The sequence below is a fragment of the Conger conger genome, chromosome 15 (assembly GCF_963514075.1).
Source record: "Conger conger chromosome 15, fConCon1.1, whole genome shotgun sequence".
Taxonomy (NCBI): domain Eukaryota; kingdom Metazoa; phylum Chordata; class Actinopteri; order Anguilliformes; family Congridae; genus Conger; species Conger conger.
In genome coordinates, this window is record NC_083774.1 from 36,715,880 (window position 1) to 36,742,766 (window position 26,887).

General features: G+C 40.7%; 1 protein-coding gene across 1 annotated transcript in view; it reads left to right on the top strand.

Moving 5' to 3' along the window:
* Nucleotides 1-26,887, top strand: part of LOC133111427 (anoctamin-1-like) — a 73,019-nt gene that overhangs the window by 13,953 nt on the left and 32,179 nt on the right. Inside the window, exons 6-13 of the mRNA XM_061221776.1 lie at nt 4,157-4,211; nt 7,191-7,242; nt 11,665-11,720; nt 11,851-11,892; nt 16,757-16,821; nt 20,427-20,561; nt 22,931-23,091; nt 24,195-24,277. Coding sequence (XP_061077760.1) covers nt 4,157-4,211; nt 7,191-7,242; nt 11,665-11,720; nt 11,851-11,892; nt 16,757-16,821; nt 20,427-20,561; nt 22,931-23,091; nt 24,195-24,277 — 649 coding nt within the window. The remainder of the gene's footprint in view (nt 1-4,156; nt 4,212-7,190; nt 7,243-11,664; nt 11,721-11,850; nt 11,893-16,756; nt 16,822-20,426; nt 20,562-22,930; nt 23,092-24,194; nt 24,278-26,887) is intronic.

Below are 26,887 nucleotides of genomic sequence, written 5' to 3' on the forward strand. Positions count from 1 at the left end.
CCTGGTTCCTCCCCCTTAGATCAGTAAAAACTACTGCCTGCTGTTATTTTCCTCATTTCTCTCTTGTGCATGTCAAGAGAGTGTTGTGCAATTGTAGATTAAGGATATAACTGCTTAACTAGTATTGTATGATCAGGGGTGTGTTCAAGATCGCAAACGTTGGCGAGCATATTCAAACTTTTTTTCGGTTACAATTTGAAAAGGTACTGCGATGGTACTGTGATTGTGCTGCGACACGTACGGGCGATTACCATCGATTTGTTTGGTGAAGTTGTTTGCAGTGATATTGCTTGCGGTGGATTTTCTAGATTGCTGTAATGTTAATGTAGCTAGCTAGCTACTGAGCTTGTTATGTCCTTCTGGTCAAAGCACCTGTGATCTGAAGTGGTCTGAACACACTTTAATGTGTGAGGATGTCTGAAAATGCTCAATATCTAGCCATTCTCCACCTACGTTTAACTACTCAATGCCTCTTTTTCTGGTTCTTCATGTTAGTTAATTGAACAGTTGGTCCGCTATAACTTTAAATTCTTATGTTGGTGGACCATGTTTGCTTATTGCTGTTGTTGCTACATGCATGCTAGCTAGCAATCTGAACTGGTGGTATTTCACATAGCAGGATTACTGTACTGAATTAAATTTATGGTATGTTATTTCAGTTATTTTTATCTGCATTATGTAATTTAAGACTCTTTGCTTAAGAGTATAGTGCTTTAGGACAACGCTGGTGTTTAAAGAGGCAAATGTAACAGCAATGCGGATAGTGGTTCTGATGTGAACTGGAAGGCGCTCAGTCATAAGTTTTCCTTGTAAAATTGTTCATGCAAGTACACACATCACTTTATATAGACCGTTTCAGTTTTAAATTTATGTTAAGATGAACGAGATAAAGATTTAATAGAGCTTCATCTGCTTAAGTGCAAAACTGTAGTAGTTGTGCTTCAGGTGAAAGTCTTGGTTTCAATATACTGCAAATCGCAATGTAGTCCGGGGGACTGTTTAAACGACACCACTACCGGGTTACGTCACGCCCACTTCCGAGTATGAGTAACGGATACGGATAATTTAATTGGTTTAACGGATATGGAAACAGATATGAGTAATGCAGCACTCGCTCACCCCCAGTAAATTAGCTATATCGTTTGACAACAATATCCAATGTCTTTTTTATATTATTTATATTATAATTTATTATATTTCCATACAAAGTTGACATTTTTATGATGAGTAGTGTTTGAGAACAAGAGCTTTTTAGTTTCAAAATGATACAAAAAAAGGGAAAAGGCTTGGGAACCCTGTCAGTTAGTACTTTGCAACTCCTCCTCGGGCAACTATAACAGCTTGCAAACACTTCCTGTAGCTAGCTAAGTCTTTCAATTCTCGCTTTGGATCTTTGCCTTTCTAGAATACCCAAACTCTTTTCAACTTCAATGTCTGGACTGACCTTGAACATTAGTCTCTAGAATTTCCTGATATTAGGTGGAATCAATTCTTCCTTCCACTTGCCCAATACAGATTTTAATTATGATATGGTTTTCACATACATGGAATGAAAACAAAATGTAATTGATGATTTGCATTTTCATTTGAATTTAGGCGTGGATATGCTTCTATACTGCAATGCAGTGTCATTTTACCCCAGGGCTGGGCGGGTGTGAGTTTTTTTTGCATTTGTTCCTTTTTTAACAGGGCACTCATTATGTTAACAGGATATACCATTTTAAAGTGTTACAACACATGGTTCTATATATACACTCACTGAGCACTTTATTAGGTATTTATTTAAATGTAATAGACTTATTTTTTTTATTTCTACTGCTGTTGCCGATCCACTTAGATTTATGATGTGGTGTTTGTTCAGAGATGCTCTTCTGCGTACCACTGTTGAAATGTGTGGTTATTTGCATTACTGTCACCTTCCTGTCAGCTTTGATCAGTCTGGCCATTCTCCTCTGACATCTCTCATTAACAAGACGTTTCTGTCTGCAGAGCTGCTGCTCACTGGATTTTTATTTCACAATTCTTTGCAAAGTCTAGAGACTATTGTGTGTGTGAAAATCCCAGGAGATCAGCAGTTTCTGAGATACTCAAACCACCCTGTCTGCCACAAACAATCATTCCACTGTCAAAGTCACTTGGATCTTTTTTTCCCCCATTCCGGTGGTTGATGTGAACATTAACTAAAGCTCCTGACCTGTATCTGCATGATTGTATGCATTGCACTGCTGCCACACAATTGGCGGATTAGATTATCGCAATCTAATAAGTAGGCGTAATAAAGTCAAAATGTAGCAATAAAGTGCTTGGTGACTATCACTAATTTTAAGATGCCATTGCTTTAGCAACAAATGTTCCTTGTGGAACATGTGGGTGGCAAAACAAGCATGGAGAGACCTTGCCTTGCCTTTATGGAAAAAATAAGGTAATGTCAGTGTTCTTTTCACGGCAAGGGCCCAGCAAACCAAATGCATAATAATGGAATTCAAAAAAGCGCTAACTTGGAGAAACATCAATATCATTTTATATAGATATAGAACAAGGAGAGCCCATGTACATGCTTTTCTGAGCAGTATCATTAATCCAGTTGCACAGTAAATGTGTGATCCCCATCCGTGAGCAGAAAATACAGTATTCACTATGCAGTATACAGTATTCAGCTCAGCCAAGGACCAAGTGGTATGCTATCGAAGTAACAACTGAGAACCATTTAAGCCAACGACATTACGTTTACTGCACTGTGCAGTTTGTTAGTCTTTCATAAAACAACATAGCATTATTTAGCCTGCTTATTGAAACCATAGCATTTTCAATATGCACGCTGAGACTGTCACGCTTCGGCAAAAACTGTTTTGTGAATGTGTTTGACTTGTTGATGGGGGTTGGATATTTGAACGTCAATCAATGGACCTCAATCAGTATATTAGTATACAAAATGTTATTATTGTGAATATTGTACTTACTTTTTCTTCTATCTTCTGTCTTCTCAATCTGTCGCTATCTGAGGAGAGCACAAAGAGAGGCAGAGGTAGGGGGAGGGTGACAGGCGGGCGGAAGTGCACACACATAAAAAGTCTTGTATACTTTAGTCAGCAAAATGCAGTATTTATATACTGTATGTCATTAGACTGAAAATATAATTTTGTTTCCATGTGTTCTTTTGGAGTCTCCAAATGTCTGCCTAGACATAGCTTAGAAAAAACTCATTTTTTTAGACTGTCATCAAATTATGTTTCTAATTTTCAGTGAGAAAAACATCTTCCATCTTCTGTGTTTGAGCTTCTATAACTTTGATTTAGTAATACTTACAGTAATTCTGACTCAGTAATTGGATAACACACCTCAGAAGAGACCAGGGGCTTGTTTCACAAACACTGTCACCCAGTAACATTAGTAACATCACCTGCGATGAAGCGGTGACCCAAATCACAGCTGCTTCAAATATACCCCTGGTTTATTTAACCACAACATCTAATAGCATACTCTGGAAGTGGCATCACATAAGCTACAACTATTGTGATACTACCTATTTTTACAGAGAGGTAGTCTATCCATTTCTACACACAAATGTGTGTGCGTTTGGGAGACCAAGTAGTGTGACATTTCACTTGGACTGTGTGTTGGGCTCGGATACCTGAATAAAGTTTTGATAAGATATTGTGATCTGTGAGTGAAAATCTTTGCCCCAGAATTATACAAAATGTAGACAAAATGGTTCAAGAATAGAAACCATTTCATTTCGGGTATGTTATTTTCAAGCTTGTGTTAAGAAAAGTGGTACTTAAGGGATTAAACAATCTTGAAAGATCTTGAAATGCATGCTATGTTAAAGAGTGCTGTGTATTTTTTGTGCAGACTTTTGTAACCTTGTCATTATTTTGTATTATGAGTTCAAATTACTTAGCGTAAACGCACAGGGGGTCTATATTTATGAGCAAGCTGTGTAGAGTTGTCTCCTCTATCAGACAAGCATGCTTGCTAACTCCTGCAACCCAGCGCCTTAATGCTTATTAATAAATCTGACTGTATTGTACCAGGATCACCCCAATTGCTTGAGTGAAGTAATGAAAGTGTGATAAAACATGGAGCTGATCTGTGATGTCATGGTTCTGAGACCGCAAAGTGCTTCAAACCTGTTTCTCTCCTGTGGTCTCCATAGGTTTGATCTGTCAGACAAAGACTCCTTCTTTGACAGTAAAACAAGAAGTTCAATAGTAAGTACAAGTGTGTAAACCGAAGTGCTTATTCATTATAAATGCATTATGTCATCAAAGTGCAAACCTTGCTTCAAACCCAATATGAATAGGCTCCACCCAAATCTCAGGGGGTTTGGCAGCGAAAATGGAGAAAGTTGTGAATTTTGTTATAAATAAGACCAAAACTGCAATGTGGAGAATAGACTAAATTGTCATGGCTGTAAAATCCACCATCTAAAATAGAGGTGCATAGGAATATATAGAGAATGCAGTAACATCCCTATACTAGATACAGTAATCAGAGTACATTTTAAACCGCTAGACTACTCCACAGATGACACCTCAGGTGGGTAATGTAATTATTTGGTCTATTATTCTTAGCTATTATATTTAGTTAAAAAAGACATTCGGAATGAAAATCGTAATAGTTTAATGATAAGACGCTATGTACTCACATTGTTGGCACTTCTTTTCTCAGTGTTGATTGGCTAAGAAGCATGGGACTTGAAACTCCACATAGATTGATCAACTATTCATGCCTTTAGCAGGAACGTGCATGGCTTAAGAGTCTGTCTAATGAGTGTGTTTGGGAAACCCACATAATTAGAGAACGTTCTTTGATTAAGAACCTTGTTAACACACTCATTCATCTGAAGATCCAACATTATTGGGAAACCCATCCCAATTAGTTTGGAACCATGGGCCGATTCTAAGCAGCTGAGAGATGTTGCAACTATAACCCTTGAATACCAGCACCAGATATTCTGAATGGCTGGAAGGTGTGCGTTAAAAACGTGTAAGATGCAAATAGTATAAAAGGCAACCACTTTTTTAGTTCCTGCAAAAAGTCAAAATCTCCAGGCCACTAAGAGATAACGGACTGATCATTGCTATGATTAAATGAACGTTACAACAGCAAGCAACCCACAGCTACACACCTCATGCCACATTCAAACACGTTTTATTTATTTTCCTATTGCACAAACACTGCCATTTTGTCATTTGATGCACATCGAAAATGGATATCTGTCATTTGAAAACAAATAAAACAAGCAATGTGTCATGAGTATGCCTATAACTAGGGTCACTAAACTTAAATAGGCTTCAGAATCGTAATGCAATTGGCCACACACTGCAGAGAGCCAAAACAAAACATAGCCTTCTCTTAGTTGTTGCCTAATCTGTATGCTCGGTTTTTCAAACCAAAATGTAATGTAAATGTAAAGCATAAAAGCTTTAACCCATGTGGAGTATTTGATTACAATTATGAAACTGCCAAATTAAGAAAATAAAGGCTTTATCGTAAACAGGCTACTGTACATCGTATAACAGTTAAACAAAGTAAGACAACACAACTTAAAAAGAATGTTTTGATATATTGTGCGGTGTATCCATCTGCCTAATTCAGTAAGCAATTATAATTTATTGTTTGATTACTTTAATTGGCTACATGCAAACTACATTATCTGTTTAATTGCATGCTGGCTAGCTCCTATGACAAAACCATGCGCACCTAGAACTCAATGTAGGCAAGCCATCCTAAGTGAGCGAACACACAAAAGTGTCCGCCACCCAGACCCCGGGGAAATAGCAGAGACCGGGGTACAATCGGAGACAGCTCCGCACAAATGAGAGCCCCAAATAACGGCTCAAAAATTAAAGCTACCCATTAAAACCAGGGCGAAGAAATAACGAAAAACAGAGTGCATAAACGTGCGCACTCAACCCCCGAAACGGGGGGAAACCCAAAATAAACGTACAACCTAGTGTAAAATACTAGGCACAGAAAATAAAACACCAGGAGTCGCAGCTCCAGAAAAACTTAGAAATAAAAGTACATACCCGGGACACCGTCCCGTACCCACGGACTCACACGAGCCGAAAAATAAAAGTAAACAAAGAAACTCAATCCCAAGGAAGGTGTTCGCGTAAGGCACACTGCCAGCAAGCAGAACCCTTTCCTTACCTATATTAATAATTTTCTTTTCGCGAACAGAACCAGGCTCAGAAAGAACCAATACCCAGCACAATACCTGACTCGATTACCAGAGTCAACCGTGTGCTTATACCAGCTTGGGTGACAGAGCGTAAGTGTACACCGAAGCAACAACTGATGGGGAATGAGAGCTTAAATACTCTCCAGAGGTAGGTACCTGGCTGATACTAATGACTGAAGGTGAAGGTAATAAAGCACCCCCCTGGTGGCCACAGCCGGTACTCCTTCCCAACCCTGACAATTACAAAACCGAGAAGTTGAGAGTTTTACATTCTACTCTCCCAATGGCATAACCACCGATGATGAAAATATGTTGTCCTCCCATGCTTCCAAGTCAAACTCTGCCTATGATTGGAACAAATACTTAAGAGTAGGCTCAAATGTATTGATAGAGGCTCATGGATTTATTTGTTTCTCCCAGCATTTGGCACAAATTAGTTGGCATACAATAGGCTAGACACGTCCCACTGCAGGTTATGTTTAATGTTGACTGTTTACCATCCAAAGCTGTAGGAGGTTGGAAAATTGAGCACTTCCATATTCAGTGAGCTCATGGTGCTCAGATACTCCATATTTAGGCTACTCAGTGACTGTGGTATACTAGCTGCATGTACAGTATATGCAGAGAAACTGTTCATCCGTGGGAGAGTGACTTTCCCGTGGAACAGCACTCATTTTAAATGACTCCAACTGAAGTTGTTATTACGGCCAGATCTCCATAGTGTATCTTTCATAGTTGTTATTCAGGCTAGATTCATGGCGTATTGTTTCTAGTTGTATTTAAGGCCAGATCAGTAATGTATGTGCACTACCCACTTCATTTGTGCACTCACAAATGGCTTTGGTTTTTATTTAATACTTTAATAATGCCTCATGAGATCAAAATCGTTATAATTTAAACATTTAACCAGTCTAGATTAATGTCCGTTTCATTTCTATGACAGCCATCATTTAGAGTGTGTGTATTTTGTTTTTTGAGAGATAGTCTTTATCCTTGCCAGGTTTATGAAGTGCTGAAACGCACAAGATGCATTAAAGCCAAATACAGCATGGGTAAGCCATACCCCCTGCTATTCAACATCATTCAACATTTTCTCCCTTAGTGATATGTGTCTGTACAAAGAATATTCATTTAAATTCACCAATTTCAGTTACAGCCCAAGATTGGGGATATAGATATACACTGAGCTCCATCACGTTTGAGACAAAAACACATGTACTCCACACATTTCGGTTTCTTAATCAAACAATGTCATTGTGGTTTTAGGTAAAGATTTTCAGTGTTTATACAGTTTATAGATTTTGGTTCACCAAATGGAAATTACAGCAAGGTTTATACACAACCCTTGCCCCATTTCAGAGCACCAAAATGTGTTGCACAAATGCAATGGCGAATTAGCCATCTGGAGTACCGAGTTTTCCCAGTGGGCCTTAGCTGTGACAATTGGGCTGGGGTAATAAAAAGTTAAAAATTTAAAAATCAAGCGTGTCCAATCAGTTTTGATGCATTTGATTTGATTTTAGCAGACAAGTTTTTTCTGAATAATTTTGCAATCAAAACCTCCTGCTGCCACCAGCAGTGACATCATCAATGAAGTAAGCCAGCACCAGTGGCAGCTTTACATGCCCAAACTATGACCCCCCAACCACCATCCATGTTTCATGTATTTATCTTAAGGAATGTATTATCCTACGCATTCTGTTTCATAAAATAGTTTAATTCACTTAAACAAAATGGTCACTTTACATCTGTATCTGTTACTTCTAAGCTGAGCAAGTAAATAACAATGTAAACTTTTGCGTTTCTATCTCTCTCAAAATCTTAAGCCTACCAAGAAGTCCCCCTTACAGACCAAAGATGGCTTGGATTGTTTTTTATTGTGTATAATTAAACAGGAAACAACAAATGCTTCACAGAAAGAAAGTCTACACATCTTCTCCCCATTACATTACATTACATTATTGGCATACGCTCTTATCCAGAGCAACGTACAGTTGAGTAGACAATCCTCCCCTGGAGCAATGCAGGGTTAAGGGCCTTGCTCAAGGGCCCAACAGCTGTGTGGATCTTATTCTGGCTACACTGGGATTAGAACCACCGACCTTGTGTGTCCCAGTCACTTACCTTAACCACTATGCTACAGGCCGCCCCTATCCCAGTGATAATGTGGGTTTTCTCCAGGTATTCCGGTTTCCTTCCACAGTCTAAAGACATGCAGGTTAGACTAATTGGGGAATTATACGTGTCAGTGAATCCTGCGTGCACTCTGAAATAGATGTGCCTTGTCAAGGATGTATTTCTTGCTCAATGCATGCTGTAATGGACTCCAGTCCCCTAGTGACCCTAACCAGGAATAACATGTCTAGATTATGGGTAGACTATGGAATTAGATCTAAGGGAAAAATATCAAGGAAAGCGTTCTTATACCTGAACTAAGGAAGTGATTGAACACAAATGAATAGTCAGAAACACCCGTGAAGCCATTTGCCCAAGCGGTGCCCAGAAATGGGGGTCGATATAAAGTATTATAATTTCAGTCTAGTGTCATTTCTACGTGGTGAAACCAAAATGTACAAAAATACTATTTAATAAAAGCCACATGTTAATTTAACCACATGTGAAATCTAAAATTGTGGAGTACAGAGCCAAATCAAGAAAAATATGTCTTTGCAGCTCATGTATATATTATCTAAATGGTAATGGTATATACACTCAGTGACCACTTTATCAGGTAAACCTATACACCAGTATATAATAAATATATAATAAATATATTATAAAAGCATGCAGATGTGGTCAAGAGGTTCAGTTGTTTTTCAGACCAAATGTCAGCATGGGGATGAAATGTGATCTAAGTGACTTTGACTGTGGAATGATTGTTGGTGCCAGACAGGGTGGTTTGTGTATCTCAGAAATTGATGATGATTTTCTGATGACTGCAGGGATTTTCATGAAAAGCAGTCTCTAGAGTTCGCAGAGAATGGTGTGAAAAACTAAAAATATCCAGTGATCAACAGTTCTGCGGGCAAAAACGCCTTGTTAATGAGAGATTGGTCTAAGCTGACAGGAAGGTGACAGTAACTCAAATAACCATGCAAGTGGTACGAAGAGCATCTCTGAACACACAACGCCAAAAGTGGAGCAGCAGAAGAACAATAAGTCAACAGTCCCGGCCAAAAGTTTTGTCGCATGAGTGGACAAAAGTGACAATTGCTAATTACCCAACTCTTAATTAGCTAATAAAGTTAGGAAAGAACACAAATTAATCATAAGTGTCTAAAGTTTATTAGAAGCTAGCAAAATTACATTTCAAAATTGTTACTAAATGTTACAGCTTGAATGTTACAAAAGTCTTGTCGCAATGGCCAACTCCAATTTCTAGGCCACAGTGAATAAGGAAGAAACAAACAAGGGGCTTGATTAGTCAGCTGTAGGTAACTTTGAGCTATAAAAGCAGAGATTTGACACTTTAAGCCATCAAGATCATGCTCAACATTGCTTCTGTCTACATGCCCAAGATCAAACCAGAAACCAAAGTGCTGATCATCAAGAATCTCAAGTCCAAGTCTCCTGCTGAAGTTGCAGACATCTTCAATGTGTCTAAACGGCAGGTGGAGAGGATTTGCGCTACCAAGAGACTGGCGACGTCCATGAAAGACCCAGGTCGGGCAGACCGCGCAAGACAACTGCTCAAGACGACAGCTTGCTGGTCCGACTGTCAAAAGCCAGCCCCATGTCAACCGCCTCACAGCTCCAGGAGGAGTGGATGCCAGCAACACCTGCTTGCAATGGTCTCCACGGTCGTATTGCTGCCCAGAAACCAGCGCTAAACAAGAGACAGCTAAGAAACCGTGTTGCGTACACCAAGGCCCACAGCCTAACAGAAGGTTGGACAGCAGAAAAGTGGCGAAAAATTGATTTTTCAGATGAATCATCAGTTGAGCTCCATCCAAAGCGCCGCCAATATTGTCGACGACCCTCTGGGGCCCGTCTGGACCCACGCTTCACCCAGAAGACAGTCAAATTTGGAGGTGGAAAGATTATGGTTTGGGGTTACATCCAATACGGAGGTGTCAGGTAGATCTGTAAGGTGGATGGTAACATTGACAGTGCCAAATATCAACAGATTCTTGCCTCCCAGTACATTCCCAACTACAAGAGGGGTCAGATTTTTCAACAGGATGGAGCTCCTTGCCATACCTCAGGTTCCACTGAACCTGAAGTTTCTCAGGGGGAAGAAGATCAAGGTCCTTCAGGGATGGCCGGCACAGTCTCCAGATATGAATATTATTGATCATATCTGGGGAAGAATGAAGGAGGAATCTTGGAGGACCAAGCCGAAGAACTTGGAGGAGCTTTGGGATGCCTGCAAGGTGGCCTTCCATGCCATCCCCGACGACTTCATCAACAAGCTCTACGACTCTCTGCCAAACCGGATGGCAACTATTCTGCAGGCCAAAGGAACCCATACAAGATACTAATTTCTTAACTTATAGTCCATGATGAAATACTAGACTGATTTTTCATTTGGCATTTTTTTTACTTTTTGAGAAAGATAAAATGTATTGATTATAATTTGATTTGCGACAAGACTTTTGTCCAGGTAGAAACTGGCTTGTTCATCATTATCAAGCAATAAACCTTATAAGCATCTATAAAATTTTTGTTTTGCTAGTATCTAAATAAACTTTAGACACATGATTAATTTGTGTTGTTTCCTAACTGTATTAGTGAATTAAGAGTTGGGTAATTAGCAATTGTCACTTTTGTCCACTCATGCGACAAAACCTTTGGCCGGGACTGTAAATAATAAGTCTAATAAATACCTAATAAATTGCTCACTGAGTGTATACATAACATAACATGTACACTCACCAAGCATTTTATTATGTATTTTGTAGACTTATTTTTTAGACTTCTAGTACTGTAGCCTATCCACTTAGATTTATGATGTGTTTGTATTCAGAGATGCTCTTCTACATACCATGGTTGTAATGTGCGGTTATTTGCGTTACTGTCACCTTCCTGTCAGCTTTGACTGGTCTGGCCATTCTCCTCTGACATCTCTCATTAACAAGGCGTTTCTGTCTGCAGAACTGCTGCTCTTGGGATATAATTTTGTTTTTGCACTATTCTTTGCAAACTCTAGAGACTAGTGTGGGTGAAAACCAGAGGAGACCAGCAGTTTCTGAGATACTCAAACCACCCTGTCTGCCACCAACGATCATTTAATGGTTAAAGTCACTGAGATCAAATTTTTCCCCATATCTACATGATTGTATGCACTGCTGCCACACAATTGGCTGATTAGATAAACATGAATAAGTAGGCGTAATAAAGTATGTTCCTAGTAAAGTGCTCAGTGAGTGTATATACTGAATCACTGATTTAAGCAAGGCCATGCTAATCTGTGACAAATGAACATGACCGTTTATAAGACTTGTAATTGTGCACAAGGCTGGTGCTTTTTCCAGGAATGACCAGCCTGCTTGGTCGTGGAGTTTATACTGCAGCTTATCCCTTACATGATGTGAGTATTGCCGCACAACTGCTTTTTACAGCACAAAGAGCAATTTCTCTGTCTGTGCCATACATTAACACATTTTACTATGTAAAGATTGTGGTTGTGTTGTAACCAAATCCCACTGTCATTATTTCAGGGGGATGTAGATGGTGAAAACATAGAGCTCAACGACAGGAAGGTAAGAGATTAATCATTCAATAATCATATGCCAGTCATGTAATTGTCTTACAGTTTTGCTGTCTCTGACCATGCAACATCATAATGGATAGTCATAAAATTGGTCAATGGGCAGTTTTGGGACAACGGCTATGCGTTAAACCTTCGGCGTATGTGACCTGTACGTTATATCTGCCTTAACAGGCGGAAGCGACCTGCGCGTTACATCTCCCTTAGCAGATGGATGTGACACCATTTTGATAATATGACCATTTTTCAACACACATGACCGTTGAAATGCATTGTGATTCTGTGGCCTTTCTATGCATTTTCTATAGGGCGCCTTAGTCCATAATCCGTTAAATCAGTCTCATGACACCTAAAGTGTAATTCTCACCACAAGTGTAATTCTTGATAAATGTAACATGATAAATCACGTAAAAGGAGCATTTCACCCAGAAATGCTTCAACTTAACCAGATTCATCCATTTTGCTGAGATTTGATTAATTTTTTTGGATTCCTTTCTGACAAGATTGCAATGGTCATCATTTTTGTTTTACCGTCCAGTGATCATTTACTCATATACCTTCTGGTTAACTCATGTACACCTTTTAAGTGTATTAAATATTTAGCCTGCTAACAGCATTGTGTCTGTTCAGGGGTGGGAGGCCTACCATATTTTTAAATAAAACTGCTTAACATCAGCATAATGTTGGGAGGCTAAGAATAATAATGACAAGTCCAGTTGATTGATAAAACATTCATTTTTATTGTTTAAACACTCAAAGTTTTATAAGAATTCAACATGTTCAAACTTTGAGCACTTACACGGCTACAGTGCCTTCCTGGTTTGTGGAACTGGCCAAACAGTTGCGCTACCAACCAAATTTCCCTCAAGGGGTGTCCGTGTACCTTGTCGTGTTTTCCTGCAGGTTTTCTTTTCTACTGTTTTTGCTGACAAAATGTGGTAATAGCTCAGGGGGACGGGCAATGGCTTTATAGCCATAGTGAGGCTACTCCAAAAAGGTCAGTCAGCCTTTTTCAATGATAGGAAGGGATTTACAATGGTCTTGTAACAATGTTTTAACACACATATCTGTGTCAAAGTGCATTTTTTATTAAAGGGTATTTTTTACACATTTTGGGTTCATAATGTTGTAATTACAGCACTTTTTATATGTATAATTTTAATGTTTGAGACAAATGAACATAATGTGAAATATAAAAGTCATGTTTTGTATTTGGTTGCACATCCTCTGCATGCCATGACTTCCTGATGTCTATGACCTGTCAACATCATCTGGATATCCTATTTTCAGGTTGTCCGACAAACTCTTTGCATTTGAATCGATCTCTATGGGAATTTGAGTGGGACTAGATTCAGCTGTAAATTATGCTGATACAGTATGGAACACATTTGTTAGCAAATGGCTTTAAGTCATCAAGGGTCCAAGGTATCAAATGAGCCTCAAACCAGTGTGCTGATGTCAGATATGCAGTAGATACTACAATAATTGTCTCAACACCCTATCCTTCTGGTTATGCATGCTTTTACATGACATTATATTATTGCCATTTGGCAGACGTTCTTATCCAGAGCATGGTAATGCTAGCGAGCAAGAAAGGCTCCTTCAGAAGCTTCCATTCCAAATGTGAATTCCCCAGAAGCCTTATCATGAGGCAGATATTGTTGCTGAACCAGTCTGTACGCTGGAAAAAAGATATAAGTGTAGATGTACAGTAAATGGTACATTTCTGCATTTATATGACACACACACTTACACACCAATGGCGATTGGCTGCCATACAAAGCACCAACCAGCTCATAAGGAGCAATTGGGGGCTGGGTGTCTTGCTCAAGGACACTTTGATACACCCATGGCGGGATCGAACCGGCAACCCTCCGACTACCAGACAACTGCTCTTACCTGCTCCAATGGCGCCCTGCACTGCAGTATATAGCAGGAGATTCAGTGGTACAAGGTGGGATGGAGCCTCCAGAGCTAACAGTGTCTGATGTTTGCTTTTCTGGAAGTTTAACTACACAGCAGAGAGTAGACCCTACTTTAAGTGGCTGTTTAAAGAAGCTAGACACTGGGGTACCTTATAATGCAACTCTGGGTAAGGAGGCTTTTCTCCAACAGGATGGGTTGCTGTACCATAAGAGTGAGGAGAAGGTCTGCACCTTGTGGTGCCAGATAAGTTTAGGCATGAAGTACTTAATTTGGGACACACTGTTTCATGGGTAGGGCACGTGGGATACATGAACTTTTCAGTGAATCAGGAAGAGGTTCTACTGGCTTTGTTACTACCAAGAGATAAAGAACTACTGCAAGACATGTACTATCTGGGCCTGTAGTGAGGAGTAAGTCAGGTAAACGGTTTATCTTAGTCATATCTTAGTCAGTGACTACACCAGGTTTACACACTACAAGGAATTAAGTGCATCAGAACCAATCAATACCATCCTCAGTTGGACATGTAGAAAGCCATGTAGAAAGGTTCAATCAATCCTCTTTAAAGATGCTCAAGAAGTTTGTATAGGAGACACGAGCTCCTGTATGCTCACCAAGTCTGAGGGCCACTGGACGTGGAGGGTGAGTCTCAACCTCTGGAGGGTGAGTCTGAATCGCAAAAAAACGGATATTATTTAGATATTATAAGATGTGGAAATAACTTCTGCAGACGACTACAATGACTAGCGAGAGCTGCTCAAGGCCACCAGAAATGATTGTACGACCAGTCTGCTAGTTACTGCCCAGCTCAGACAACAAACTGCTGACAAAGTGGCAAGAGCCGTATCCAATAACCCGGAAAATGGGACCGGTGTCTTATGTTGCCGAAATTCCAGGACATCGCAGGCCAAGACAAGTTTTCTATGTCAGTCTGCTCAAGGTTCCTTACTCCTAAACCCAGAGACCATTTCCCAGGCACAATGTATCCCAGTGATGTAGGAGGAGGAAGAATGCTGTGAGCAGGCTTCCCCATGCAACCAGGAGAGCGGTGCCACATCTATGCCAAGAGCAGCAGCAGCAGCAGCAACTGCTTTCAGGTCTTCCAGAGGGCCTGCTGGGGGATAGACCGGGGCGGACAGATCAAGGAAATATCGCCCATGCAGCAACACTCCAACAGGATTCCTGAGTGCCTGCTCTCAATGCTGAAGGAGGAGTTGGACATGATGCAGATGGGTGCCATTGAACCTTCCAAAAGTATGTGGTTCAGTCCCATTCTGTTGGTCCCCAAGAAGGACAGGCCCATTTGGTTTCTGGATCTTAGGAAGATAAATGCAATTTCAAACTTTGATCCATATCCCATGCAAAGGGTCGATGACCTGGTGGAACGCCTAGGTCAGGCCAAATTCATCACCACCCTTGGATTAGTAAATGACTCCGGCACCTGACAACCAGGGGGTGACAGCCGTTAGGACACTACCATCATCTACTACTACAATGCTCTTTAGCCTTTCAGGGGTACCAGCGACCTTCTGGAGGTTGGTTGATGGATGGCATTCTCAGGGGTAAGGGGGACTATGCGGCCTCATACATGAATAAGATAATTGTCTACAGCAGCAGCTGGGAGCTACATCTGAAGCATTTGAAGCATGTGTTGACCCTGATCCAAGATGCCAGATTGATCCATGCAGGAAAAGTTGCCTTGGTGAAGGAGGAGGCAGCCTACCTGGGTTATATCCTTGAGTGAGGGGCTATTCGACAATTCTGAAGTTTGGGGCTGGTTGGGTGGCATAGACGTTTTTTTACCAAACTTTACTCAGACAATAACAACGAAGGTCCCACAAAGTCCATAAACCATACCATTACAAAAATGGAGCCAGGAAAGCCAAAAAGATTTATTTTATACAGCAAAAAATAATAATAACACCAAGGAATGTGTAGTTTAAGTAGACAAGATAAAATATTACATTACTAAACCATGGGGGGGGGGGGGAAAGGTAACTAACTCCTTCCTGGAAGATAAGAAACAAGGAAAATGAAGTCTTTCACAACCTGCATGTACCTACACAACTATAAACTAAACTAACAAAAAAACAAGTTAAATAAAAAGTTAAATATGGATACAATGCTTTCACACAAAAAATGGTGTTACTCACTCCGAGTAAAAGTGGTCTTCATACGGTCTCTATCACTACACTCAAAACACTCAAACGAAACAGAACATCCAAAGTTTGCAATGTTAACCTTCTTCCTCCAAAAAGAACATCTTTCAAATCTTACATCCCAGTGGAATGGTCCCCATTGAAATAGCAAATTATCCGAAATGAGCAAGTTCTAATTTGATCGACTCTTTATGAACAGGGGAACATTTGAAATTATTACTTTTGTAGCCGGTGCCGCAAAATTGCCGCAGCTTGTAATTGCTGAGCAGGTAGGTGGTGAAAACATTGATACAGATTCACATATGAATAAAATGGTAGTATTTTTTAAGTTAGTTTGGTGGCCAATTTAATTGTGAGTGGTAAATGGACTGCATTACAGGGGAACATTTTAAATGATTACTTTTGTAGCCGGTGCCGTAAGTGCAGTCACTGTGGATAGAAGTGCTCTATAAATGCAGTCCATTTACCACTCACAATTAAATTGGCCACCAAACTAACTTAAAAAACACCACCATTTTATTCATATGTGAATCTGAATCAATGTTTTCACCTCCTACCTGCTCAGCAATTACAAGCTGCACGTCTTCTACAGACACACCGCTCTCTGTAACACACCTCACCCCATGACAGGCACACACTTTCTTTTATTTCTGTTTTGGGACCAAACTTACTCTCTCCAGATACAGTTTAGCATCCTGCCCAAGGGAGTCTCCGGCCAGCAACTATGCAGTGTTTGGAATATAATTTTATGTGTGTTGTGGTATTTTCCAGCTTCTGTATGAGGAGTGGGCCAGCTATAGTGTGTTCTACAAATATCAGCCCATTGGCCTGATCAGGTGAGAGTGCACTGCTTTAGAGTCTGGCTAAACCAAACAGTCAGACATGCTTATGTCCTAACTGCTAGTGTGCATGTTTATCTCCTACTAAGTGTACTAAGAAATGGCATGTATAATTCCATTACTCCACCCACATTACAATGTAATATATTTTTACATTTTAGTCATTTAGCAGACACTTTTAATCCCAAGCAATTTACAAGTGCATAAGTTCTTCAACAAGTGATCAAATCCATAAATATCAGGAGGGAGGACTAAGATACAGTCTGAAAAGGTATGCTTTCAAATTTGGGTAGGGATTCTGCTGTTGGTAGGCAAGTCACTCCACCACTGAGGAACCAGAACAGAGAACAGGCATGAACGTGCAGCTCGACCACCAGGTGTTCGTAATGAGGGGACTACAAGGCCAAAGCCAGAGAATTAAAGTTTGGTTATATAGTTGTGCGGTCCCCTTAGTAGCCTGTAATGCAGGGCTCTCCAACCCTGGTCCTGGAGAGCTACTGGGTCTGCTGGTTTTTTTTTCACCTTAAAATCAGCACCCTGCTGAGACCCAGGTAACCAGGTGTGGTGAGTTAATCAATTAGAGCAGTTGATTACAGTTAAGTGCAGAGTAACAATGAAAACCAGCAGACCCTGTAGCTCTCCAGGACCAGGGTTGGAGACCCCTGCTGTAATGCCAACACTAGCAACTTGTGGTGGATGCATGCAGCAATAAGCAGCCAGTGGAGGACTATGAGAAGTGGAGTGATATGAACTGACCTGGGCTGACTGGTGGTCAGGCGGGCTGCAGCATTCTGGACCAGCTGGAGGGGCTTGATGGCACAAGCTGGGAGACTGGCCAGGAGGGAGTTGCAGTAATGCATATGGGAGATGACAAGGACCTGGACTAGGAGCTGGGAGGCTTTCTCCATCAGGAGATGACAGATACAGTGTATGTTATGGCTAAGGCTCATCATTTTTGGAGTTTTATAAAAAAATATTTTTATTTTTTTTATTTCCATTTAAAAAACAAAGGTGAAAATCAGATAAATGCCATTTTTCAAAAACAGCTGAAAATCAGATAATGCAAATGTCTGGGATAAATCTTATTTAAATTTTAAACATTGTCCTTTCTTTTAACCATAGGCTTTGTTAATGGAACAACACAATTAATGTTTCGCACAATGATATACAAGAAATAGGCCTAACATTGCCGTAAGAATGACAATCATTCTTATTCAAAATACTTCAGAATCCTGTTTAATCCCTAAAGCGATTAGTTCAATTAAATAATTTTTAACAGTGAAAGCAATAAAACAAATTGTATAAACTATTTATTGAGATGGGTGCGTGGGAGGTTTGGACCCAAAATGCACAACTCAGAAACTGTAGTGTAGTAAAGTCCTGTCAGGGCTTTATTTGGGGAATATCCAGAGAGCGTAATCAAAAACAAGCAATGTTCATACACGTAAATATCCAGCCAGAAAACCAAAGCGCAGTACCGAGGGAGAAGGCAGTCTCGTAGTCGGTACACCATGCGGGAAGTCCAGTAGCCAGGAAAGCGGTCAGCGGGGCAGAAGTACAGGCGGGCGGTAGGCAGGCTTAGGGTCAATGACGGTGCAAGAGTCAAGACCGAAGTCTGTTCCGCGGGGCAAAAGCACAACAACTGCAGGCAAAGTCATGGTACAGGCAGGCGATGGTCAACAAAACAGAAGTCAATAAACAATGGTCAAAAAGAGGCTTTGATCACACCGGGTAGCCAATGACTTGGTCTAACCTCTCAAGCGACTGCACTAACAACAAGGAGGCAAACAATTTTGCACAGACATGATATGAAACTGAGCTTATATGCAGGTGTAGACAGGTGTAGACAATTAGCAACAAGAGAATGGAAATCAGGTGTGGAGGATTGACAAGTTAACCAGGTAATTAGTAATCGTTAGTAATAAACCTATCCTGCCCTAGCATTAGTAAATTAGTAAATGACATGCACAAGAAACGTAAGGTAACATGAACAAATTATTAGTATGTTAGCATTACCCAATCCTGATCTAGCATTAGTAGATTTAGTAAATAGACAAGGGAAATTGAAACAATTAGGGTGTGAGTGACAGAAAGGGAGAGAGAGAAAGCAGGAATGCAAGGTTTGCCGAAAGACACAAAAAAGTGTATGCTAAATCAATGAACAGTACAACATAACATGGAACATAAATTGTGACATAACAAGTTTGCAAAACAATGACAATAAACTATATAACATGACATGGCAAGACTAACAATTAAATCGTAACAATAACTAAACATGAAACATAACATGACATGAAACCTAAAAACGTGGTGATACTAGACTAACATAATACGTGACATGACAATAACATAACCAAGACAATAACTAAACATAAAACATGACATGACAAACATGAAACGTGACATTTATGATACCATTGTTTTAGCAACAACGGTTCCTTATTTTATAATATGTGCGGCATCAAAACCTGATGAGGACCTCAACTATGCATTTCAGAATTTGACAGATGACACGAATCAGGCTAAAATTGCTAGGAGTCCTTGGGCATTTGCTTCCTTTATTACACTGAAGAAAATTACATTAACTCCCTTGTATGACCGGCTTTTCTCCACGACCATGTTCTCTTTCAAAACGCCACACACAACACAAAATTCCACTCACTCGCAGAGGGGCCTCACATACGCACACGGACCAATCAAAACAAAACTATCCTCATGATTCGGAACTATACGGAAATGACCCAGAAAACCAAATCCATAATAGATTTTAGTTCCAAAAACAAAATTCATTTGAACTGTCCTTCTGTGATTTTTTGGGGCTGAAATCAGTTAAAACCAACAATGATGAGCCTTGGTTATGGAGGAAGAACCTATAGGTTTTGGCAGTGGAGGATATGTGTGGAGTAAGGGTGAGATTATCATGAAGGGTTACCCCAAGGTTTCTGGCTATGTGCAAGGAGGATACTACTAAGTCCTGGACAGTCTGTCAGAGGTTGATTGTTAGAGAGGACTTAGCAGGGATGTAGAGAATCTCAGACTTGCCAAGATTAAGGGTGGTGAGAAGAGAAGAAGAAAACAGTTCACAAGGTTTAGAGGCGGCTGCATTAATCTTAGAGTGAAAGAAGGAAGCATTAGCAAGAGACAAGGGAAGAGAAGGATGATAGGAGGACATGGAAGGAAGCTATATCAGTGGGGAGACTTTTTTTTTCTCTCTGCTGCCCGCAGTTTGGTTCGGTCGACTCGGAGAGCGTCAGAAAGCCAAGCACTAGGGAGGGATGCCCAAGCTGGTATATAGCTGGTTATCTTTTCCAGTATCAGGTTGTATTAGATGGCATTTTATTAGAAAAATAGAAAAATACATATCAAAATCACTATTTGGTTTAAAAGTAAGAAATGTTATGTACATATTGATATCTTAACTGCCAATGTACATGTTTATGTCCTAACTGCCAATGTACATTTTTATCTCCTACTGTGCATGCTCATCTTGACCCCCTAAACAGAAAGTTTATTTTGTAAAGTACCTCACCAACCATCCGTTTGTGAGAATAAAGTTAAGGATGTTAATTCTCTTTAATATAAACTTTTTTGTCCTTCAGAAAGTATTTTGGAGAGAAGATTGGCCTGTACTTCGCCTGGTTGGGGGTGTACACCCAGATGCTGATCCCCGCCTCCTTGGTGGGGGTCTTTGTCTTCCTGTACGGCTGTGCCACAGTGGATGATGACATTCCCAGGTCAGCTCATCAGTCCAAATTTCACACGTCACTGAGAAGTCGTGCACTTTTCAGAGGGCTTTCTCCCACTTTACTGCTGTTTCAGAGTACAGTTTCTCCTGTATCGGTGCTTCCCAAACTTGGTCTTGGAGTACCCCTTCATATTCTGTTTTTTGTTCCAATCCCAATTGCCATGAAATAATTTTAACAAGCTGTTCAGCTTTCCTAATTAAGTGCTTTTCATCTTAAAATATAATATGAAATATTTACCTTAAACCAGAAAATTATGCCAGAAATATCTTGTAAACAATGACATTAAAGAGGTAACAAATAGACTGAGGTTAACTAATAGGCTCATAATTAGGTAGTTTAACATTCATTTAATTTCATTTGTCATTTTCCCTTAATTAAAAATAATGCAGGTTTGCCTTCTTATGACCTGCTTTGCCTTTTAAGTCTTCATTATCTTCCGAATGGTTAGGTTTGGTGGTAAATAGTCCTTCTAAACATAAAAAGCACTTAATTAAGAAAAAGTGTTGAAAGTTGGATTGCAATTGTGGTTGGAACGAAAACCAACATACATAGGGGAACTCTAGGACCGAGTTTGGGAACCACTGTCCAACAATACTGCTGTACCGGGGTACACTTTCACCTGCTTTACTGCTGTTCCAGAGTACACTTTCACCTGCTTTACTACTGTTCCAGAGTACACTTTCACCTGCTTTACTGCTGTTCCAGAGTATACTTTCACCTGCCTAACTGCTAATTCAGAGTACACTTTCACCTGCCTTACTGCTGTTCCAGAGTACACTTTCACCTGCCTTACTGCTGTTCCAGAGTACACTTTCACCTGCCGTACTGCTGTTCCAGAGTATGCTTTCACCTGCCTTACTGCTGTTCCAGAGTACACTTTCACCTGCCTTACTGCTGTTCCAGAGTACACTTTCACCTCCTTTCCTGCTGTTCCAGAGTACATTTTCACCTGCCTTACTGCTGTTCCAGAGTACACTTTCACCTGCCTTACTGCTGTTCCATAGTACACTTTCACCTCCTTTCCTGCTGTTCCAGAGTACATTTTCACCTGCCTTACTGCTGTTCCAGAGTACACTTTCACTTGCCTGATTGCTGTTCCAGAGTACACTTTCACCTGCCTTACTGCTGTTCCAGAGTACACTTTCACCTCCTTTCCTGCTGTTCCAGAGTACATTTTCACCTGCCTTACTGCTGTTCCAGAGTACACTTTCACCTGCCTTACTGCTGTTCCATAGTACACTTTCACCTCCTTTCCTGCTGTTCCAGAGTACATTTTCACCTGCCTTACTGCTGTTCCAGAGTACACTTTCACCTGCCTGATTGCTGTTCCAGAGTACACTTTCACCTGCCTTACTGCTGTTCCATAGTACACTTTCACCTCCTTTCCTGCTGTTCCAGAGTACATTTTCACCTGCCTTACTGCTGTTCCAGAGTACACTTTCACCTGCCTGATTGCTGTTCCAGAGTATACTTTCACCTGCCTAACTGCTAATTCTGAGTACACTTTCACCTGCCTTACTGCTAATTCAGAGTACACTTTCACCTGCCTTACTGCTGTTCCAGAGTACACTTTCACCTGCCTTACTGCTGTTCCAGAGTACACTTTCACCTGCCGTACTGCTGTTCCAGAGTATGCTTTCACCTGCCTTACTGCTGTTCCAGAGTACACTTTCACCTGCCTTACTGCTGTTCCAGAGTACACTTTCACATGCCTTACTGCTGTTCCAGAGTACAGTTTCACATGCCTTACTGCTGTTCCAGAGTACACTTTCACCTGCATTACTGCTGTTCCAAAGTATACTTTCACCTGCCTTACTGCTGTTCCAGAGTATACTTTCACCTGCCTTACTGCTGTTCCAGAGTACACTTTCACCTGCCTTACTGCTGTTCCAGAGTACACTTTCACCTGCCTTACTGCTGTTCCAGAGTATACTTTCACCTGCCTTACTGCTGTTCCAGAGTACACTTTCACCTGCCTTACTGCTGTTCCAGAGTACACTTTCACCTGCCTTACTGCTGTTCCAGAGTACACTTTCACCTCCTTTCCTGCTGTTCCAGAGTACATTTTCACCTGCCTTACTGCTGTTCCAGAGTAGTTTCACATGCCTTACTGCTGTTCCAGAGTACACTTTCACCTGCATTACTGCTGTTTCAGAGTACACTTTCACCTGCCTAACTGATGTTCCAGAGTACACTTTCACCTGCCTTACTGCTGTTCCAGAGTACACTTTCACCTCCTTTCCTGCTGTTCCAGAGTACAGTTTCTTATACTTTACTTATTAGTTTCTGTTTCAGAGTGTATTATACGGTTCAGGCCACATTGTGGGTTATTAACGCCCATGCCCCTCCTGCTGCAGTATGGAGATCTGTGACCCCCAGAACAACATCACCATGTGCCCCTTGTGTGACCGCGCCTGCAGCTACTGGAACCTCTGCACCGCATGTGCCACAGCCCGAGCCAGCCACCTCTTTGACAATCCCGCTACCGTCTTATTCTCCGTCTTCATGGCACTGTGGGGTGAGCTCTGAGCACACACGCACACACACACTCACACACTTATGCCCCACACACACACAACACACAGGTACAGACATGCACACACGCACTCACACACTTATACACAATAGACACAGTTTTCAAAAATTTCTCAATCAGACTCAACCACCAAACATTATTTTTATATTTTACGGCTCAATTAGCAAAAACTGATAAACTGAAGTTCAAAAAACATATTGGCTCAAATAGCAAGTTGCTTAGCCACAAATATTGAAATGATTTCTAAACCAAAAAAATGTTTTCATATTAGTTATATTATAGTTATAAAGCGCTGATTGATACAAATTGTGCTTCTGATTGTGAATTAGTTATTAAATTGAAAAGTCACACATGATTCAGTGGGAGACCTATTTGTAGTGGCAAATAATATTCAGGACAACCAACCTTTCTTTCCACTATTTATTCAAAATTTGTACAATCGTAAAAGGGTAAGGCCAAAGGGCAGTTTGATGTAGACTGGTATTAGAACATATAGATACATAATATTTCTGAAATACAGACATCAGAGTAAGATTCCAGCCTGTTTACAAAGTTATTGATGAACAAGAATCTGCTCCATGTTTTTGGAAGCTACACTACAATAGTAGCCTTCCTTAATGCAATGATAAAGCGTGACAGTCAAGGCAGAGTTAAATAAATAACAGTAACCACAACCATGGGATAACCACTGTAATGGCCAGATCAGGAGACTGGCATCGCTGAAGAGATTACAAATTATACATTCATTGTGACTAACCTGTGACTTGTGACTAAAAGTAATTTAAAGCAAATTGGCAGAACTTTAACAAATGTTATAGATGAATGAATCAGTCCTTATTAGCTGAAACCACACTATTAATATTTATTCATGTGATTATCTAATCAGTAGTATAATGCATACAATCATGTAGCTATGGGTCAGGAGCTTCAGTTAATGTTCACATCAACCATCAGAATGGGGAAAAAATGTGATCTGAAATCACAGTTGACTGAAGTCAAAATGAATGTCAGATCGGAAGTGATTTCAAATGTTTTTTGTTTTTTTCTACTGAGACACATTAAGGTGGTACCTCTGCCCTATACAGCTGCTATGTTTTTGGAGCACTGGAAGAGGAAACAGATGGGACTCAACTACAAATGGGATCTCACAGGTTTTGAAGACGAGGAGGTGAGGCAAGACTGTTTTTACAGTATGTCTGATACCAGCATCACCGCAGAAGTACAGAAGGTGTAACATAGTCAAAAACTTTTTTTTTCTTCTACTGACTGATTAAAAAGAAGAATTAATTAATTAATTCACATTAATGTATTTTCCACAGTAATGTCTCCTACTAAACCCCATAAATTACTCCAGTTTACATTATATGGGCATTAAAATACATCCGTTACATTTTAATCGCTGATTTCCCATCAGAAAGAAGCACAGTGTGCAGATCAGTTAATTGCAATGTATACTCCAGTTATATGTGGCAGGGCACCCTGTCATACTAAATGATTAGCGAATGTGAAACCAGCACATTAACTAGTGGTACTTAGTCATTATTTCATACGATTTGTGTACCCTGTGGAAGTGGTACCTATTCACATATTTACCAACTAATGTGAAACCAACTAAGATATTTATTTAGTCGTAAATTAAAAGCTCTGGGTTTATATTAGATTAGTAATGATTTGCATTAGCAAAGATATTAATAGTTTACCCAACAATAGTGTACACAAAAATTATTACAAATAAATAATAATGAATAAATTATTAACAAGCTCTGCTATTCAAATTGGTTAATCACTGAAAGATGTGAATAGTTGCCACATTACAATCTTCACTCTATTTCCTTCCTTTGATCCTCTGCCATATAGCCATGCCACAGACCCAGCATTACAGTTTTCACTCTTAGCTGCTTATATTGTGTGCATGTGAGATAGGTCTAATATAAAGTGTACTCTACACTGACTGGCTCTTTAAGGTGTACTATACACTGGTAAATGGTAAATGGGTAAATGGCAGGCATTTATATAGCGCCTTTATCCGAAGCGCTGTACAATTGATGCTTCTCCATTCAGCCATTCATACACACAGTCACACACCGACGGCGATTGGCTGCAATGCAAGACGCCGACCAGCTCGTCAGGAGCATTTGGGGGTTCGGTGTCTTGCTCAGGGACACTTCGACACAGCCTGGGTGGGGGATCGAACCGGCAACCCTCCGACTGCCAGACGATTGCTCTTACTGCCTGAGCCATGTCGCCCCACTGACTGGCTCTTTAAGGTGTACTATACTTTGACTGGCTCTACAAGGTGTACTATACACTCACTGGCTCACACTGTTAAGTGTGCTCGACACTGCCTGGCACCCACTGTAAGGTGTACTCTACACTGACTGGCTCTGTAAGGTGTACTCTACACTGACTGGCTCACACTGTAAGGTGTACTCTACACTGACTGGCTCACACTGTAAGGTGTACCCTGCACTGACTGGCTCACACTGTAAGGTGTAATCTACACTGACTGGCTCTGTAAGGTGTACTCTACACTGACTGGCTCACACTGTAAGGTGTACTCTACACTGACTGGCTCTGTAAGGTGTACTCTACACTGACTGGCTCACACTGTAAGGTATACTCTACACTGACTGGCTCACACTGTAAGGTGTACTCTACACCATCGTTTCTCAATCTATGGGCCATGGACCGGTGCCGGTCCGTGGAGAGGTCACTGTCGGTCCCCTGAATCCTGCCCTTCCTCCACTCAAAATTCCATTTGTTTTACTGTCTATGATCGCGACTCTGCTCAGCATGCCCCTGTCCCTACGTCGCCTGCCCAACATTCTCTAACATGAAGCTTTCCCGCTCGCGAGAGGTTACGTGCTCTGTTCTATATCTGTCACTGTCACTCTGAACGTTCAATCGCAGGCATACACACACTACGTCTACGAGCTCAATATGGCATGCTCAAAGCAAGCTAGTATCAAGGGTTTCTTTAAAAGGCAACCTGCTACACCTACTAATGCTACACCTGATGTTCCCAATGAACCACTGGCAAAAAAAACATTGCCCATTTACTCAAAATTATGACCAAAATGACATCAAATTCGGCGTTGTGTCCAACAATTCTTCTCCCCCCCAACCCATCTGTGTTATTTGCCAGGCAATGCTAAGCAATGAGGCAATGAAGCCATCAAAATTGCCCCGGCATTTAGAAACTCATCATCCCCACTTAAAAGACAAACCAGAAGATTTTTTTTTAAAGAAAGAGAGATGAATTGGCCAACCAAGCAACTGTGCTTAAAACGAATTTCACTGCAAATGAAAAGTTTGCAAAAGCGTCTTACTTACTTTCACACCACATCTCAAAATGTCAGGCACCGTTTACGATGGGGGAGAAACTAGTTATGCCATCCTTAATCAGTGCTTGTGCTGAGGTCTTAGGTCCAGCTGCTGCAGCCAAAGTCAAAGAGATCCCCCTCTCAAATGACACTGTCTCGCGGAGAATTGGTGACATGGCAGGACCTTGAAGCCCAGATTGTCGAGAGGGTTAAATTGTCGGACTGGTTCGCTCTGCAGCTAGACGAGAGCACCGACATCTCCAATCTAGCTATGCTTCTGGTGTACATCAGATATGCTCATGGGGGGGCTTCCACAAAGATTTACCATTACCAAGAGTTACCATTAAATACAACTGCTGGGGTAATCTTCCGTGTGTTGGATGAGTATATCAGAGGCCATGGGTTGCTGTGGGATCGTTGTGTCGGGGTATGCACTGAAGGGGCAGCAGCTATGA